The sequence below is a fragment of the Falco punctatus genome, assembly GCF_963210335.1.
Source record: "Falco punctatus genome assembly, chromosome: 5".
NCBI classification, from domain to species: domain Eukaryota; kingdom Metazoa; phylum Chordata; class Aves; order Falconiformes; family Falconidae; genus Falco; species Falco punctatus.
The window spans coordinates 9,669,943-9,690,650 of record NC_137584.1 but is presented as its reverse complement, the minus strand read 5'-3'; the positions used below and the strand labels follow the sequence as shown (position 1 = coordinate 9,690,650).

The 20,708-nt window shown below is 38.1% G+C and overlaps 1 protein-coding gene across 3 annotated transcripts in view; it reads right to left on the bottom strand.

The window, feature by feature from the left end:
* The window catches only part of PHIP (PHIP subunit of CUL4-Ring ligase complex), a 118,531-nt gene that overhangs the window by 47,978 nt on the left and 49,845 nt on the right, over nucleotides 1–20,708 (bottom strand). For 2 of the 3 annotated variants that reach the window (XM_080388125.1, XM_080388127.1), the window contains exons 16-17: nucleotides 6,882–7,010; nucleotides 1,588–1,813 (exon numbers count right to left, since the gene is read on the bottom strand). In XM_080388125.1, the coding sequence (XP_080244251.1) occupies nucleotides 1,588–1,813; nucleotides 6,882–7,010 (355 nt within the window). The remainder of the gene's footprint in view (nucleotides 1–1,587; nucleotides 1,814–6,881; nucleotides 7,011–20,708) is intronic. The other variant, XM_080388126.1, reaches the window with a different exon arrangement.

Here is a 20,708-nt window from a genome sequence, read left to right as displayed (position 1 = left end):
GCTTCATGTACACCTAAGCAGTAAACCAAGCATGACTATCTGTATTTCCCCTACTCTTATAAGCCCCTACAGAAAACTTGACAAGAAATAAATTGTCAGTTCTCTGAGGGAGATCTATCAAATCCCACAATAAAGTTTCAGAAAGAAATGGAGCTTCCTTAGTGGAAGGGAACACAAATACATGACCACAGTTTAGCTCTGCATAAGACTGAATATATTGTTCCTAAACTGTAAAGAGGTAGAAAAATATCTTCCCTCTATAATCTCTCTGGCTCTCTGCCAGCCTGGTTGATGGCTTCCTGCTATTAAACAAAATGCTATGGACATCTTCCTCCTACAGGTAATCATGTGTCATGCGGCCACACCATTAAATTAAATATTGTTGGGTCTGTGTGCAGAGTCTGACTTGTTGCAAGATATTATATTGGAGAATATGTCCAGGACATTTTCTAATTTGGAGAATTTCATAATGTCATAGATCCATGCTGTAACTGCAACAACAAAGTAAAATCGCATCCTTCCTTGGAAACTGAATTTAGCTTCAAGCCACTAGCTAGAAAGTTAAAGATAAAGCACAGTATACATTCACCAGAAAGATTTTTCTTCTTCTTCTTACAGTTCCTTCTCAGGTAGCATTTCTTCCTACAATTTTGGAGGAAATATAGAAATGCTCCTTAAAAATTATTGTGTAAGTATTCGGTGGCTGATAATCCTCAGGTCTACAAATGAGGATTAAGAGATCTACTGGTAACTGCACTGTCAGTTAACCCTATTGGAACATCTGACACATCACAGGCTTAAGTATGGTGTATGTATAAGCTACCGTTCACAGGCACAGTCGGTTTTTCCCAGTTTTCAAGAATATCCAAATACTTAACAATTCTTATCTTGAAAACATTTAAAGCTACTATCACCAGTTACTGTTTGCTCATTTATACTAATATTGAACTAGTGACACAAAACAAGTAGGCATCGTTTTTACACCCCCACCCACGGTGGGCCACATCCAGGCAGCTCCCAACAGCCTACCATTAGCCCAACATACGCACATTCCTCCCATGTTGTAAGCATGGAGAATACAACTTTCAAGGAACTTCCTAGATTTTGCATCCTCAGCAACTCTTTAGAGTTCTCTAATCAAACTATCAAAGCTTAAGCTGAATGACTGCTTTCATTTAAATAGGAAGAGGATTTTGCATGTTCCAGGCGTCCTCCCATTTTTCTCTTCTTGTAGGTATTACACATTCCAAGTGATCTGTGGAAGATCAGTCTGTTTCCTAGGTTTTCTGAAGTAGGAAGTCTCACTCCAAAGAGATCACCCGAAAGCTCACTCAGCATCTGTTCCAATAATTAAATGAGCTCCAAGCCAACTGGTATTGTTGCACCAACTAGTACCAATTTGGTCAATGACAATACTATTAAGTGAAAACGTCACAATCAATCAGTGCCAAGGACATCGCAATTCTTCCACACTACATGAACTACTATGCCCAGAAATGAAGAAAAAGGACGAAGCAAGAGGGAAAGTGTAGAACACCTGGAAGTAACTAGATAGGCTACTGTGTAGTGAAGTGAAATTTTCCATACCTGAAGATGTCACTCCCATCTGAGGAATAAGCTGTTCCTCCCTGCAGTTCTCACGACCAGGAACTAGTCTTTGATACCTTGCAGGATGAGGGTTGCCATCCACATCAACCAAAAATGGGGGAGGCATAAGGTGTGGAGCCTGCTGTGTCTGTTCATCCAGGACAAAGTTGTTGGCATCACGGATAAGGGGCCGATAATCACTATGAAAGAACATCTGATCTGCTATCTGTAAACAAAGTTATTTTGTAATTTTTTTAAGAACCTATTACAAAAAAGCATACAGAAGATAACTGCCAAAAGTACTTTTAACAATGTTACTTGTGGTCACTTTTGCAAAAACAAGGTTATAAAGTGATCTGTTTATCTCAGTTTAATGGGGAAAATTTAATGACTATGATTTTTCCCCCCCCCCCCAGTACTACTTTTCTTTATTATAATGCAAGGAGAATAATCCACATGTTTGAGGGTCGGGAGCATTTAAAGACCAGGGGAATGGGGCAATATTTAATTACTTGCAGACATTTGACCAAACATAGCATGGGCTTATTAAATAATTCACAAATTTTCTTCTATACTCTGAATATATTAATATATATTCTGGTAACAAAAACTGTGTCACAGACTTATGAGCTATGGGTGCAGGAACAAGAGGAGTAGGAAATATTTATCGCAGAATGTTATTGCCAAATGTTTTAACAGCAGCAGCCAAACATATATATTCCTATTACAATGCTAGATACATGAAAAAGTTCCAGTAGATAAAGCTGATCTAAAGTTGAATTCTTCAGGCTTAAAGTTGTCTTTATTATTTCAGTCCACCTGCTCATAATTTATTCTAGATGACTTTCCACAGACGCTCAAGACTGAGGAATTCCTTTATCCAAATAGTATGTGAAAGGGCTTAAGTTCCATCTCTCACTGGCACATGCACCTCAGTGTCATGCAATCAGAAAGGTACTGAACCACAAGGCAAAAAAGAGAAAGAGAACCAAAGACAAGCTGACATGACTACTACGCATCCCAACACTACCTACTTACTGGCAAGCAAACCCCTTGGCAGCTGATGTACTCAGTTTTAACTTTGAACTGAAAATATAGTCATAAAATCATCATTCATGCAGATTAGATTTCCAGTGCAATATAAAAACGATTAAACAATTGACTCAAGGCATAGATATCTCCAAAAAGTCTTGTCTTGGTGTTAAGAGACAGGTATCGGGAGCACGGACAGAGGAATGCCTAATTGTTGTAGAATTTACATTTCTGAAGAGCATGCTCTAACATGACCAATCCATAACAAGTTTGCAGTAACTTGTGATGCAGAAATCAGTAAGGCAGAGGTTATACCACCTACTCAGAGGCCTGGGCTCTCAGTGACAAAGGTCTCCTGTCCTGGACATGAGAAGAATAGGAAGGAAAGATGACAGCAAACATCTATCAATTACAATATCACAAAGTGCCTACATGTGGCCACATGAGGTAGATAATTTTTTTTAAAAAACTACTAGGTAACATGGTATCTGTACCACACAAAAATTCAGAGAAGTAACAACTGCAAGAAATTGGAAAGATGTATGGAAAGATGCAATAGCAATGATTTAACTCCAGGGATTCAAATGGTTACCCTTACGAAGTATGTATGGACAAGGTCACGTCCCACTGCAGTAAGAAACCCCGACTGGGTGAAGTCTTGTTGCCAGATTCTCTGTTAAGAGAGGCTGAATGAGAAAGATAAAAGTACTTTTGTGTGTCTGAATGACAGAATCAACGCCTGTTCAGCAACTTTGATCCTTCAGCTCAAATAGCTCAAAATGATAAAGGCATAGGTCCTAGAAGGACTTAAAATTTTCCCTAGAATCGTAACAGTAGAGTGTCCAGTACTTTCTTTCACCTACTGTAAATTTTCCTATTAAGTATTTCTCACACTGAGAAAGAAGATATTTCAATAGCATGATCATACAGACTCTGAGTTTTAATGTGCTGTGATTTGGTTGTATGTTTTTGTCTGCATCCCAGGTTTTGTAAGCAAAGGGAACATCTGAAAATTCTTTTTGAGATTCACTGACCTCTACCAGAATAGTCTCTGGTGCAGTATCATGATGGAGTGTGCAATTACCCTTTTTGTACTCTGTACTGCAATCAGATGTGGTAGAGAGAATAAACAACAATTTTCTACTCCACAAGGGAAGAATGGCATTTCATGGAAAACCCAGGCTCAGACCAGCTCTCAGATACAAGACTGGAATGTCCCTACTGGAACCTGGGGGTAGCAACCTTGTCCTCAGGCTATTGCAAGTCCTGAGAAAAATCAGAAGATTAGATGTTTCAAAGAACCTTAAATGGTTATGTTCAGTAGACACCCAGTTACAAGTAGTAACAACCAGACCTACTTCTTGATATACTATTAGAGATCAGTTTCATGACAATAAGAAGATACGACACCACCATGAGGATGAGTCCTCTGAACACATGGCTTCACAAACCCAGCCGGCAAAAGCTGTCCACAGGATCTGAGCTCTACAAATAAGACTCTCCTTCAGTAACTACACTGCACATTCAAAATCCTGTTTCTCCAAAGGGGCACACCTACACAAATGCAGAGATTTTCCCCACTACTGCACTAATCCACCACACAAGAGCTGTGAACTTGCAACAAAGAGCTGTGGTTTGGGCAGTTCTCAGGGACAAAAGCCTTTGCAAACTCAGAGATCTGGTCCAATCTAAGAAATACAATCAACAGAAAGGTACCCTCACGCTTTAGGACAGTTAGGCATTCCTGGACAAGTTTCCACGTAAGCATGAACTTCTGAAACGCACAAGCATTGTTGACAGTGAGCTCAGCTCATCTCCAATGATCTTCACACACAGAGAAATTTCAGCTGAGCTTGGCTCGAGGCCCCCTTAACTGGGTCAAATAACAAAGGAGCCCTAAAAAAGCAGCAAATGTAGTCTTCCCACACACACACTGAAGAATTACTTCACAAAAACATTTACCATCAAAAAAAGAAAGAAAGAAAAAAAAAGAAAACAAACCAAACACACCCCATCACCTTCATTGTGGCCAAGATCACACTGGGGAAAGAAAAGCCTGCCCAGTGGTTCCAGTCAAGCAGGAAACACAGATACTACCTGAACAAAACATGCAAACCATACACGTGGAAAACCAAGAGCTTGCTCTCTCAGCACATCTAACACCATCTCAAGCTGTAATCATTGTCCTGACTGCAATTCACAAATACAGCAATACAGGACAGGTTACCATACCCCTTTTTTCTGTACAAGTAATTCCCTGAGACAGATGGAAACCACTTTAAAGCCAAAAAACTGCAGCTCCTACCAGAGCATATTCTCGCAAGGTGTCTGAAAATAAACCCAAGTATTAGGGCAGTGGTGGTGGGGAAGGACAGAAAAAAAGAACACCTATTCTCCAGCACCTACCTACCTACCTGTAGTTACATTCTTCTATAGATCACGTCAGACAAAAATAAAAGAAGAGATGGAACCAGACAAGAAAGAGATCAGAAACTTCCAAACTGAGTTTTCTGAGAGCTGAAGACTGAGATTAAAGAGGTAACAAATGCAAATCCTAATTGCTCCCATTTCTTCTATGGTCAAGAATGCCAAGATTACCACTGGCACAGTAACTGCTGGAGAGGATCATTTTAAATCACCCAGTAAGTGACTAATTTTAAACATAATCTTTTCTCAGAGGCTGCAGCAACAATCCCAAGAGAACAAAGGGTCTGTAGAAATCAAGAAGTGAAAAGCAATTATTTTCATTCTTCAAACAGATCTAATCCTTCACAAGGTAAATTATCAAATGGCTGCGTATTAGAAACTCCTGGTGTATCACAGTAAAGAGGGGAAGGCTCAACATTTCTGAGTGGCAGAGGTCTATACACTTCCAAAATGACTGGAGAAATAAAACCTGGATTAATCAATGGACACAGTGAGAAAAATGTTTCTATTACAAAAGACTTTAAGGTCTGGAATACTAAAAACTCTGAAAGACAAAGACCTTTAAAATTACCTAATAATCCTGGTTTTCCTTGTTGCGGTGCCTCTGCTCATTTGTTTTCTTTGGAATGAAAGGGGAAATGCACAGCTAGCAATAGCTGCAAGACAGCAACAGCAGCCAAGTACCAAGTACTTCAAATCATAGTTGAGAGACAAGGAGAAAAATATAATCCTCAATATGCAAATACTGCTGTAACTAGCATCAAATAAAGAGCTGGAAGACTAAAAAAAAAAAAAAAAAAAAAATTTAAACTCCTTTTGCTCTCCCTCCTTCAGGACCCTCTGTGTTGCTATTTGCCAAAATGCTTTCAAGACCAGCTTGAGTCCAAAGATCCAAAGCAGAAGGCAAGATCCAGAAGCCAGCACTTCACCAATAAAGTTCCAGTATCAGCTAACAGAAGCAGAAAAGAAAATCCTGGAGAAGATATGTCTGCTTAAGTCTTAGAAAGAGGGAGAAGAGACACACCACACCTCCTGCCTTGGTGGTAAAAGAACTAGGACCTTGTGGGCACTCCAAACCTGATAACCTGTATAGTTCATAGGGCATGTTCCTCCACAGAGAACAAACATAACACCACATATCTATACACTCATGAGGGTCTGTGGCAAGACAACCATGCTTAGAATACATAATGTAGACTATGACATTAGAATAAAGATGTAATATTTTAATCACCCAATATTGGTGGAACATTGCTGTGTAAGCACCACAGCATCCATGACAGGAGAACTTCATTAGCAGACATAAAATCGTACCACTAGAACATACAGTACATTTGTTGCAAATGTCTCCCAGACTATGCATTGTTTAAAAACAGATAGCAGGAATTAGGTTTTATTACACCTCTCCCACTTTTTCTGGTTTCTAACTAAGACCAAAAAAAGAATTTTAAACCAAAATGTTTAACTCTTGTTTCAATTCCACTGCAGTTTATTCACATTATTCATGTGGACCCATTAGTAGACACTTTCAGCCTTGTCACTTAAGAAAATAGACAGTGACTGGGTAACTTTTTAAATGTTTTGGGTGCTTTGTTTTGTTTTTTTTAAGATTGTTTTTAACTTCCCATTTAGACAGTATCTTAATAGCATGTTTCCATAGTTTACAACAATACAGTGAAAGTAAGCTCAATGTCAACAACAAGAATCTGAAACATTTCATATTAATGGCTCAATATTGTGTTAAGACACACCCTCTTGAAATGAAGCTCTGAAGGAAAGTTTGCATGAATGCATTCAACACAGACAAACATTTTGATTTTCATCTTGCACTGTACCTTGTCATATTTGCTACTGGAACCAAAGCCAAAAATCAGAAGGTGACCGTGAGAATCAGTACATGCAAAATGCTGTCCATCAGGAGAGCACTTGCAGTCAAAAACTGCACCATGTCCTTGTCCTTCAATCTGAAATACATCAACATACAAAATAATTAAGTTATCAGAAATAAATAAATTTCAATTATGATTCTCAAAACTGTGGTGCTGATGTTGAAATTTATTGTAAAATCTGTAAGACAGTATACTGCTAGATAGAAGTTACTTTAAAACAGTTTACTTTTTAGCTATTCACTTCTCAGTGAATTTTGTAATAATGCTCATGAAAGATGCCAAATTGATAGTAGAAACTGACAGACTTTATCCACAAAGCAGGCACAGTATAGGAAGTGAAAATAAAAGCTTCCCCTTGAACGACCTGCTAATGAGCCTAACCAGAGAGCTGGGTCCAGTTCAGGGCTTAGTCACTACACCCTTTCAATCCTCTGCCTTTTTGCTAAGCTAGCCCAGTAGCATTGGCTGCTGTGGTGTTTCAGAACACCTGCCTGCTAGAAAACGCACTGACATAAGGCAACCCACATTACACAACTTAGCAACTGCCTGTTTCTGTAATTCCTACTCCTAATTTATTGGAGTGGGGGAGGTGTAGTTTTGTGTAAAAACTCCACTTTTTAAAGGAGAACTGCAAAGATTTTAAAAAAGGAATTTTTACCTGATACTCATTTTCTGTTTTCCAGTTCCATTAAGCCAGAACAAATGGGTTTTTGTTTTTCCCTGCAACCTGTCAATCAAGCAGAGGTGACCAATCACCACTCTGAATTTTCACGTCTTCAGCACCTCTTCAGAAAGCCCCTTTCTATTCTCCCCAGCAAAGCACTTTTGCATTTTCTTTAAAGAGACACCAAACAAAATTCTTCCCCTAGCTGTGGCAGGTCTATATACCGCCAGAAAAAACAATGGTATTCAGCCTGCAGACAGTAGCACTATGCACTTCTGCAGCACCTTCCAGAGGCCATCAGCATTATTTTAAAATGTTAACGAACCAAGCCTCAAAAAAACTGTGAAGTAGGTACTGTTCTCACTATCTTACAGGCTGAGCCAAAGGCAAGAAGTCTAAATCTTTTGCCCACGGTCTTACAACACACCCGCACCCCTGCACACACCCCCCAGTGGTAGAGGCTGCTACACCTATTACCATGCTCTCAGGTATTTGATAAAGGTCTTTCTTACTGCAAGTACTTTCCATAAAAGTCAAATGAGTTTCTGGGTTAGCAAAAGAGGAAGATAAACGAATCCAAGTTTTATGTTCTATTTTGACCATCACTCCAGAAGAAATGAACAGAAGCATCCTATAGAAAGAGATGGAAAATAAAAACAGAGCTTCAAGCGAGTGACACTAACATCACAACAGCTAGGAATGCAGAATTAATTTTGGTTAAGCAAGATCCAACAACCAAGGCAAAGTTACAACTTTGTGCTGCTTTTTTTAATGTAGAAGGCTCACCGTATTAAAGGGAGACAGTTTGGGGAGGTAGGTGGAAAGGGGAAGGAAATTCAGCCCAAGAATAAGCTTTGCAGATGTGTAATAAAAACCTGGAAAAGGAGTATTTACACAGAGATTTCTAGTCCCTTTCCCTTTTTCCAACAAAGGAAACATTAAAGTATCAAGCTTCCTAACATCCAAGTCCTTCATAAATAGAATTTCTGGGTTCTACTAGACCCTAAGATTTGAAGACTTTTTGTTTTACAAGGAAAAAAAGCCATGTCGTAGGAAGAACTATTTGCTAACCATGGCGAGAGGGGAAAAAAATGAACAGAAGGAAAAAAATTAAGACTAACAAGATGATGGGTTTTTTTAATCTTTCCCAGCAAGAAATGGTTTGGATGGACTACTTTTAAGAATCCCCTGGGAATTACAAGCGTCAGTTGGATGACGCTCCCTTCTTATGTAAAGGAAACAAATAGTGATTGATTATTCAGCGATTAATGCGGTGCAAATAGTTTTACTCTGTAAGTGGCCAGAAACTGGTCTAGAAAATGCTTTTGGAAAGGACAGCATTAAGGCCTTTTACTACAGCCCCTCAAGTCCTATGTACAATTACTAGGAAATAAAGATCCTTAATATTCTAAGAACAAAAATTACTGTTGGGGATAAGCTTCCAAGATATAATTACTATTACAAATTAAAGAACAAAGCCTGCCAGAGTGTGCTATACCCAGTAGACTTTTTCTTTAAACAAAAATATTTTGGGATTAATGAACGACACTTTACAATGGAATTTCTTCAATAATAAAGCTAACACAGAGGAGTTGGTCATTTGGAACAGAAACTTAAGATGCAAAAGGGGAAGCGGCAGTAAATCCATGAAGCGTAACTTCAGAAAGCTAGATAAAGGACTTGAGCAAGAAGGAAGCTGCTTTCCCCACCCCATCGCTTTTAAATCAAAGATGCAAGAAATATATGAAGACTGTACCCCAAAGAAGATAAAATGGTTACTTTGTCTGGAACCTTCCCCTGCTGAATAATGGGATACCAATGGTGAAGAGACATTCACGAGAACAGAAAAGGTACTGGTCAATTAAGAGCTGTCCCAACAAAGGGCCGCAAAGAGTGAACATACTAAGACACTGCTGTAGCAAAGCAAGCAGCAAGGATTCTTTGGCCACAAACAGGGAAGAACCAGTGATGCTATACAATGAGGACTAAGTTAAGATTACTTTCAGCCTCAACCCCAAGAATTAAGCTATTTGCCCATATTTTCACTAGCAAGGGAACAGGTGGACATTGTACATCACAAAGGGAGGAATGTTGATAGAACAGAATGAAAAAGGGAAGTTACTCTTTTCCTCTCAGTTTTGAAGACAGCTTATTGTTCTCCCCCAAACCAGGGAGAACAGAGCAGTGAAACTAGTACAGAAAGTAACATGCCTTAGATCCATACAAAAACAGAGTAGTACCACCTACAGAGAGAGAACTAAATAGTAAGCCTTTCTGACCTGTTCTCAATAGGTAGCATAGAAGACTTAAACCCTAGTTTTTAAGAAAAGTAAAGGACACGGGAGAGAAAAAAAAAAAAGGGGGAGGGGTGGGTGGGAAACCAAGTAAAATGAAAACTAATCAAGAGTAGAGAGTACCAGACAAACTCAGCAACTTTCCTCAGTAAAGTAACTGGGTTTTTTATACCAAGAAAATAATAGTTCATTCAAACTAGCTAGATTTCATAGCCATGACATGGCACTGAAAACAGTTCAAATGGAACAGACTGTGATTACTAGGAGAAAATGCAGAGTAGGTACACTTGTTAAGCAGAGGATAACCGTTACTAGTTTTGGGAAGACATACAGAGCTAAAAGGATGTTACCAGTGAAGTTCCTCAAGCCAGGCCTTTCTGTTAGTGACATCGGGGGGGGGGGGGGGGGGGGGGAAGAGCCCATTGATGAAATGAACATTAGGAAATCATCCACTGAAAACAGATTTGGAACACAGCACAAATTATATTGACTGAAGCAATTAAAAGCCAACAGGATGAAATGCAATAGCCCGTGAATCTAGTAAGATTATTAGAAAAAACTTACTAACACACTTACTGCCAGAAAAAATAATGGAACTCAAGTCTACACACAGTAACACTGTGCATTTCTATCACGCCTTCCAACACAAGTTGTCAGCACTGTTTAAAAAGCCAATGAACCAAGTCTCTACTAGCCTGAGGTAGGTAACATTCTCTCTCATCCTTCACATTAAGGGACTGAGGCATTAGTTGCAAACACAGGAAGAAAGATCACTGTGTATTCATTGCAATGTGTCACATGTAATGCAACAACAACAACAAAAACTATAATCCTAAAATATACCAGAAGTTTATCCAGAAGAGAAAGAGAAAGCACATACATGCTAGGCAAACAGACAACAGTAAGAACAAACTCTTCCAAAGCAATACACGTATTTTTTGCTTCCCACCTTCAAGATAAGTAAATGCTAACTGGAACAGCTAACAGAGAAATGTTTCCACTCATCATCATAATGGAAAACCTAAGAACTCTGGTTCTTCACATGGACACTAAGGGAAGAGGACTACTTTGCACACCTATACAGAAAAGACCTTTAGCAGGAAAAGAACTACTTTACTTTTAAATGCATAGGAACAAACAAAAATTAGTTACAAGCAACATTCAAGTCTGAAAACTAAAATTTAATGCTATCAATCACAACAATGGTATGCTAGAACAACCTTCTAGAACTACCAAAAAAGCAAAGTTAATTAGCTGTTACTACAACATTTAACCTTTTTCACAAGTGAGGAAACTACATCATAGCTGCTTAAGTCAGATCAGTCTCCAAGTATTCTGAAATTCCTTTGCAGGTTTATGTTCTCCTTTGCTTTAAGGAACAATCTCCAATGACAGCCTGCTTCCATGGTAAGTCAAAAAATATCTACAGACCTTCTGCAAAGTTAGAAGGGGTTGCTGCAGATTTGTAGGAGTGGAAAGAACACTTGAATTTTTAAGCCAGTTTAAAAAAAAAAAAAAAAAAAAGGAGAAAAAAAAAAAATCAAAAGGGCTTCTACACTGCTTCCAGAACAGTAACAAAGGATCAAGTGGTAGGAAGAGGACAAGAAGTAATTACATTAAGAGTAAATACTAAAAATGTTTCTATCTTCTCACCACCCAAGTAAGTTATCCATTCAGGAATGTTGTACTTGCCTTGAAAAATAAACGTATCAATGAAAAGATCTGACAGATCACCCACCCTACAGATGCCTGAAGGCTATATAAAAAGCATTTACAGATATTTTTTTAAGATTTTTTTTTTCTTAATTAACAACCTGCTAACTCAGTACTTGGCCTACTAGAGCGTTATGCTGGCTTTGCTTTTCAGGATCTGCTCTTCTATACTATTCAAAGGTGGAACCTCTCAAAAATTTCAAAAACATTTCAGTAGGGCTACACACTGACTGATTAAAAAATAACACCTCTATAATCTTATTCTAAGTCATTCTGTATTCAGATGACTACAAAACCTGATCTAAAAATACAATCCCATATGATCCCAGCAAAACTGGAAGTCTCTTCAGACTTTATTAACGCCACAACATAAGAAATAAAAGTTTTTAAATCTTTAGTTAATACTGGAGATGACAATACTTTGTCCATATGAGCAATCAGTATGCCTTTTGGACTTTAGTCAAAAAAAAATCACCTCATATGGCAGAAAATCCATGCACAGAGCATTCTGCTGATCTGTCCTAGACTGAGTCTGATCTTCCATGTACTTCTTACAGGGATTCCAATTTTTTGTCATGTCATTAAAACTAATCAAGTAGTTGCCAACAAAGATCTAGGTAGGCCATGCAGGTTTATTGATTAACAAAAAGAAAATAATGTTTTAAGCAATACGGTATCAATGTTTTAAGCAATATGATAATGCCGTTAGAGCTTCAGAGTTTGTAAGTTTGCACTGGAAACAGAAGTAGCATTAGAAAGTAAGGAACTGCATCACAGACATCAGTGAAAGACCTGACCTCTGAAAATGGGGCAAGAAAAACATTAAGATACACAGACATAAGGAGGCATTAACATAGGAATTGCCTGTAATGAAGTGTCCACTCAAAGGTAAAAATAAAGGCCAGAGTAAACAACCAGCTCTCTGAAGGAGCAGGAGAACACAGAAAAATCCCGACTACAACTTAGTAGCCTCTGCTTGATTGACAATTTGCAGGAAGAAACCCTTTTGACCTGAATCAGTTGATGCTGTGACACTGACAGTAAATTCTAAGCAAAACAAGGACTAAACTGTACTAAAAAACATTCAAACAGTTATTAACAAGGGATGTGTGTCCCCAGATTCATAAAACCTAGACATCATTGCCATTACAAAATACGTTGCTACTATAACCTCCATGGGGTTTCCCAATTTTTCTCACTGATTTACATAAAAACCTAAGATGTAGGAAGAGGGCAGAGAGACTGGGCAAGGAAACAACCAACATCACCGCATCCAGGTGGTCCGATTCTTGAACTGTAGTGCAGACTCTCCATTAACTTCAAGTAGGGTCACCATTACACTCTACAATTTCCACTGTAGAAATCAGGAAAACTCTTACGCGCTGCCTGAAGTTGGCCTTTTTATGGTCAAGTTTTGTATATGACAATTTTAGTCACCGCTTATGCTAATTGCTTCAAATAAATCTACAATATATCCAAGGCTCACAAACCTAAGACAGTCTTTCTATAAAAAAAAATTTCAAGAGATACATTGTCAGAAAGTTGTGTGAAATGTCTAAGCTTGAAAGAGGACCATGCAATGCAACGACCACATACCCTATAAAAATAAATAAGGGACCACGTGGAAAAAAAGGCATAGAACCAGGAATAGTACCAGATAATTTTACATTAATGAGACAAGCAGCTAGCTACAAGACTTGGGGACATAACAAGCAGTTTCAGCAATCTTGTCCTTATATCTCAATGACTATGTGGCTTGAACTTTCAACCTTAACATCAACATGTGGGTTTTGAGTTGTTTGCTTTTTTGTTTGGTGGTTTTGGTGCTTTTTCTAACATAAAACATGTATCATCATTTACACAGATTAACTAGTATTTGGCTATGAAAAGGCATATATTCACCATGGTAACTTCACACAGCGAATGTAAAAAAATAGTATGAAAATATCTACTTGCTTCAAGCCTTCTCACTGGATGCGTGACAGTTTTTTTATTTCAAAAACAAGCTTAACGTTTTAAATGTAACTGCTGCTTTGTTGTGATACATATCACTACATTTCCAAGAAGCATAACCTGTTTCATTAAGACACCTATTTGAAATAGCAGCAGTGCTTTAGAGCTATACAACTATAACCATACCAGAAGAGGGTGACCTTACAAGGTAGGTTAGTATCTGCTTCTTGACTCTCTCTCTCTGCTACTCCGTTTGGTTTTCAAAGACAATCAAATGAAATAAAGGAATTTCAGAGAGCGCCTTCAAAACAAGCCTATCACATCCACTTTTTGTATCCTCAGCCCAAGGCTTCTCAAGAAAGAAGCAACCTGAAAAAGAAAACTAAGGACCAAAAAGAGTCACTTTTTTTTTCTTTACTATAGCACACTTGTAAGAGCTTGGGTCTGAACTTTTAAGACTGGTCAGAATATCAAGAGACCAAAAAATAAGTTTGTGAGTATTCACAAGCACATTCTATTCTTTTGATCACATGAAAGCATTACGTGCTTTTTCACTGTATGAAAAGTTGTAACACAGACTAATGAAAATTACTGCAGCAGAGTAAGTAAATAAGGTTTTAATGATCATCACATGATCCTTCCAACACATCTTTTCTTCTGCCTAGTTTTTCTAGTGGAAACGTAGAAATATGGTCATGCTGTAATCCTTGAAGTCTGAAAAGCAGATGCTGGACTCTACCTTCTCAAGTACAGAGATAGAGATCTTTCAGTGAAGTAAAATTTTTGTTCTTCAGAATACCTAGACATAACCACTACAGCTTTTCAAAAATGTCTGTTAATCTTCATTTTCATGACTGCCTTGCTTCAGGTACCTAATACAGATAGATGTACAGAGATCTAAAATTAAGGAAATCTAAAATTAACTGATAACAAATTTTAAAGTAACAATATATAGTCCTTTCTCCAAAAATAAAGTAACACTGAGAAAAGCATCATTATGTGCTTGAAAACAACGTAAACAAGCTGTGGTATTTCTTCCCTTTTCAGATATTTTCTCTTTAATTTGTGGTTAAAATTAAGTTGTTTGCTAAGTAGCTGGTCTCAACTCTTGCTAAGAAATTCTGGCCAGCTTTGTCAAGTACAGTTCTGCATTTTTATATTTCAGATAAAAGCCCTGTCCCATTAATTTTGAAAATTCATTAGAGGAGCCAACCCAAGCTCCTGGTCAAGTTAGTAAGACAGTGTAAGACATTCAATGCTGTGCAAAAGAAGTCATCAATTCTACAGCTATAACGTTTGCAATTTGATTAACATTTTTACCCTCCTGCAAGGCTACAAGTTTGGGATTTTTTTTTCTTTTGAAGATTATTAACTTCTGCAGTATTTTGCTAAGTCCAACCAAGAATACATAAGCAAAAGATCAGCCTACAGGTTTGTTAGCTACACTGTTAAAATAGCTTATGCCTGTTGGTACTATACATTCAACAACACTTTATACTCAAGGACTTCGAAAAGTTTTTCAATATAAAAAACTTTACAATTGCTGTTCTCCTGTTAAGGTTTACATTTAAGTTTTGATGTCCAATATAATTTTGCACATATTGCAATCTGATGCAGTATAATGCTAAGCCAAAAAAACTTCATCTTGCTGAAAAGTTCCTTAACTATTTACATAAGGTTCCAGGTAAGATGTCCTTTAATCTCTGAACTCCAAAAAGTTTTGTCCCTGTTTTTCTTTTAGCTGTCACAAATTTTCTTTAGAAGAAAAAAGAACAAAAAAGGAAATATGACTTTGTTTATGCAGTGAAATCCAGACTTGATCTTAGAATCTTAACCAATTTGCTTCTGGGCTGACAATTTTAAATTAAGTTGGACAAAATTACGTAATACTAAATTCTTATTTAAGTTGCAACTGCAGACCTTTAAATTATTAGAAAATTGACACTTTTCAATTCAGCTGCTTACACTGTACCTGTTTGAATGTATGGTTTTTAGAACAGATGGAAGAAACCAGGCTCATGACACTAGCTAAATCTTTTAAAAAGCTACTTAACATTTTGTGAAATAAACGGAGAAGTGTTTAAGTTCTTAGTGCATTTAAAAATTCATATTTATATTCGTATTTTAAAAGTTCACATTTAAGGTCTACGTTTCATCATCTGTTGCTAATTAACAAGCATATTGGAAAGAACACATGCAAGTTACAAGCTTCCTAGTTCTGGATACCATGCTTATTTACATAAACTGTAAGTAATGTATTTTACATGACAGTGTGGGACTATTCATCATGAGCTTCCAACAGAAAAGTGCCTAGAACTAAAGCAAACAGGTAGGATTCTGGTACAGAGATCTAAATGAAAATATGCCTCAGTTTAAAAAAAAAAAAATCACAGTTTTTTTCTAGTACACCTGAAAATCTGTAAGAAGCCTCATCCTACCTTACAGCAAGCAACTATCAAAGAAAACAGCTATCAAAGATGATGTTGTCCTTCCAGGTCACAATGAAAAAGCATGTCTTAGCCCCAGGATGAGAGTTTTTTTAAAAAAACAAGTGAAGAAATGAAACCATACCCCGTAACTTCTCCAACACCAATGCAACAGGCAGGCCAGCTTCTCCTTCAGGCTTTGCAGACTTTTTAAAGGTGCTTTATGGGGTTTTGTTTTTCTCTTTTTTTCTGATGGTTCCATAAAAGTGGGACAGAGGGCTTAAGAACAATACACACCAATTCAAGCAGTAACAGTTACACTGCTATCAGAAATCATCCATTATTTTTGAAGTACCAATCTGGTTTCCAGGGCAAGCAACATTTACTCAGTGACACAGATGAGAACAATGGTGTTTCTGAAAGAGATTAAAGCTTTTCCTTCACAAAGGTAACACAGTTGTCATTTCAAAGGAAGATTAAGGTGGGAGAGGAGGAGAACAGGTTTGGTGAGGAATTTTTTTTTCTTCCTCCCCCTCCAAAAGAATCAGAGGGTTGCTTCAAATCACTAGTTTACGGAGCTTGAGTTGTAATGAATTTCTGAAATATGCTTATGGTATTTCTATATGCTCTGATGAAATGTGCTTTGGCATTTAGGAAAAGACTCATCATCAAATTCACAACTGTTGGAGATATATAATGTGACCTTTAAGCGTCAAAGGCTTAGGTGGCTTAGCCTTTCAGCAAGTCAGATAAAGTCACAAAGGTAGGAGGATTTTGAGGTATTCAGATCTGTGAATTTCATACAAGATCGTAAAAACATTCTTTTTGTATCAGTATTTCAAACCATTCTTCAGAATATGATGAAAGGACTAAGGCCACCTTTGCACTGAGTTCAAAGTGGGCTCCAGAACTGCCACCCACCCACAGCACGTTGAAAAGAATGCTGCAGTGCGTGACAGTGCTCTGAAAGGCTGTCTTAGCACTAAGGTAAGGTCACAAATGAACTCTTCACAACCACTAGGAGGAACACACTAAGATTACAAGTAAGCAGAAGTCTGACCTTAACAGGCATTCAGGCACACAGGAGACCCCTGAAGCGCATGAATCCTGTCAGACCTAAGAAAGCCTAATCCTGGCTACAGCAAAGCCTGACTTTCAAAAGATGCGACTTGGAATTGACAGTCAATCCAGTAAAACCTAAGAGCAACACCTAGTTGTGAAAGATCTGTTGTTCTTCGTTTCCTGTGGGTTTGGTGTTTTTTTTTAAATCTGTCGACCAGAACCATTTTTTCTTTAAAGGCATCAGTATTCCTACTTGATTAATTTCTACATTACAGAAGAATTTCTTAAATGCCGTACAGGCTAGTCTTTATCAACTAATACACAAGCCTCCCAGTGCAACAAATTCAATGTCTACTTACAAAATCTGCTGAGTCAGGTATCAGATTCAGGCAAAGCAGTTACATTCAAAGATACACTACAAAAATCCAATATTCTACAGTGACGAAGATTGTAAAAATGCTTGTTCTCCCCGGTCTTTCATTCTTGCTACTGTAGTACAGTCTTCATACTTTCAATGGCATACTTTTAAGAAAACAAAGTCACTGTATGTTCCTGCAACTGTTCATAAAGCTATGCTGTAAACCAGAAGAGAGAGAGCGCACACACAGAGCTACAGGCCTGTACATATCCTGAAATCTTTTAGGAAACTTTTTTAAATTTTCTTCTACAGGGCAGCAACGTTCATACTGCAACATTAGCTTTACCACAGGAGAAATCTATACTCTTAAGGCTCCAGGCAGCATGCCTTTTGCAGTCTGAATCAGCAGAGCTCAGCCATATGAGGCACTACTCAATAAAATAAACTACCTAAGTCCTGAAAATAAAAATCAAGGGCAGCACCGTTATACGACAAACATGTTTGGGGTCAGACCTGAGGAACACCAGTAGTTAATGTCCAAATTGCAACACAACAAAAAACCAATCACCAATCCAAGCCAATCCCCATGCATCCACCTAACATTACCAGACACCTCCTTTTTGATCTGCAAGATTCTCAAGTGTCTGTATTTTTCTTTTACCCTTCATACATTCTCAGAATTGAAAAACTTCTGCTTAAAGCCTACAGGAACCATAAGTGTAAGGCTAAGCTGCAGCACATACCATCCAAGTGTCAATGCTGGCATTCCTAAAAAACCAAGTGTCAGGTCATTAAGTAGAAACGTTGTGAGAACACCTGAAAGAAAACAGATCCTATGACAACAACTGAGTGGGGTACAGACTTATAACCTAAGAAAGTACTAATTCTGCAAGTTCAAGAGCTTGCCTGAAGCTTGAAACCCAAGGTCATTTCTACGACTTTCTGATTTACCTAAAACATTATTTCCATACCCAAGAAAACCAGCCTAGCACGAGAGCCTAAAACCATAGGATACAGATGCATGCCTTTTCACAGTGGCATAACTTCATGAGAAAGTTGGGAAAAGGTCATGCCTAAACATTTATAGCTAGGATGCCCTCCTGGTTAAGCGGCAGATGTCGAACTGAACACCCCGCCACTGAGGGAAGAACAGAATCTAGGTCTTGTATTCCCAGCTCAATATTAGTTAAAGCAATCCCAAAAGATAAGTTCCACCGGCTCCCGAGTTGTCCTTTTAGGAAAGCAGGGACCAACCTCAGTTACAAAGTGCCTTACCACACAAGGGATGCAGACTGCAAAGCCTCATTGCAGCTTTGAGTAAGAAACTGCATTTCAAATATATCTCTATGTACATTATCATACAGTGGCTTTCACTGGACAGCCCACCAGGTTTTTTTTCCCTGGATCACCCACTAAGACACTTTAATCTCATACACTGCTCAGTAAATTGAGGATTTAGTAGGATACTCATTCTATGTTGGAAACTAAGGACTTTGGTCCCCAATAACTGAGGTGTCACAACAGTCAAGTCCTTTGGTGAATCTAGGCCCTGGGTAATGAACCACAATTTAAAAATTTACAAGGGTTTGTGCCATCTTTCTGTAGCAAAACCACTATTTTTGTGAAATATGTAAGATCTGAAACAGTTGGCTGCAGCAACCAGGTTTATTAGCCTGTTTCTTCAGAAGTCTGCTAAACGCTTATTTGTACCTGGGAAACACAGCATGTGAAACTGCCCTGGTATTACAACACCAAAGCCACAACCTCACTGATTCCTTGGGAAAATAGATACAACAATACACTGAAAACATTTTTTTCATTAGCAGCTGTGTAAAGACAGGACTGGCAGGGATATTACACAAAACAAATACCTTTATTTGCACATGCAATTTAAAACCATGTAAAGACTTATTTGCTGCATCTCAAAACTGCCTAAAAAGCTTTAACCCTCTCACACTCTTGATAGTTCTGTGGCACATTTCACCCTCTGGGGTAGTGAGTCTAGCTGACTCTAGTCACTGAATTCAGTCACTAAACACAAACCAGTTCTGAATGCCCATGAACTCAGACACTGAGATATGCAATACTTACAGGACTAGATCAAATGAAGTGAAGACTCCAGGTGAAAACATGAAATATATACAATATATACCTACTTACTGAGATTAAGCCCATGTGTGATGACAGTCACTTACGGGACTAAGTTTACTATTGATTATAAAGACCAAAATCTGGCACACAGACCAAAGATGCTTCAAATTTTGACTGTGCCAAGCGATTTAATAGTAAATCTTACGTTTAAAAACATGGGAGAGAATGTTCTACGGGACCACCACAGTCTTCTAGTGGCACCTATCTGTAACCAGCAAGGCACAAATAAACTGATTCCTCTATTTACATTAAATACATACCAAAAAGTGTATTTGGTTACTACAGCTTGGCAATTTCACATTCACTGACTGGATTAAAGGAATTAAGTTTCAAACTGACTGACGCTGTTTGCATCTCTCAAAATATATATGTGTGTGTGTGTGTACATATTTAATTTTTTTTTATGCTGACAACAAAGGAATTGGGGGGGCAGGGGGGAATAACTTAAAGATAACCAACTCTACCTTACAGATTGGCCACAAGGCTTTAGATGTACCAAGTACTGCATCTAGGATGGAAATACCTGACTGGACTATTATTAAGCTAAGAGTCGTCTAAGATTTTGCTAATTCAACCAACAACCCCAAGGTCAGCTATTTTTTTAAGAAGCTTTTGTTACAACAAAGTCATCCACTGCTAGTTCTGGTACCATAGACACTGTTTTGTCAGACAACAACAGCAGGAGGTTCTTGAATGCTAAAGCACACCTGTCATGTCATTCAACTCTCAGGTTTGGTTCCTCCAGATGATGTTTTCTGTCTGATCCAAAAGAACCCAATCTGTAAACATTTCCCCATCCACTGAATACAAATACAAATAATGTTTCTCAGAAGTATGAGATGACATGTTAAGCAAGTCAATGAAGGTAACAGCAGTTATCAGAATTTAATAGTAGCTAACCTAATGATGTTCCCAGTTGATATGCCAGTTAGGAAACTGGGAGAAGACTAGCTCTGTATGTATTCATGCCCTCCCATAGTAAACCAGAACACTTAACATTTGCAGCTGTGCAGAGGTGCCTACGCCATCAACTCTCATAGTCTAGAAGCATCTCCCCCCACCTCCCCTCAAGTCATTTAAGAAAACTTGTAATTTCCGCCCATGTCATTTGAAGCATCAGACATCGAAGACTGGCTGGTGAAATATTCAGAG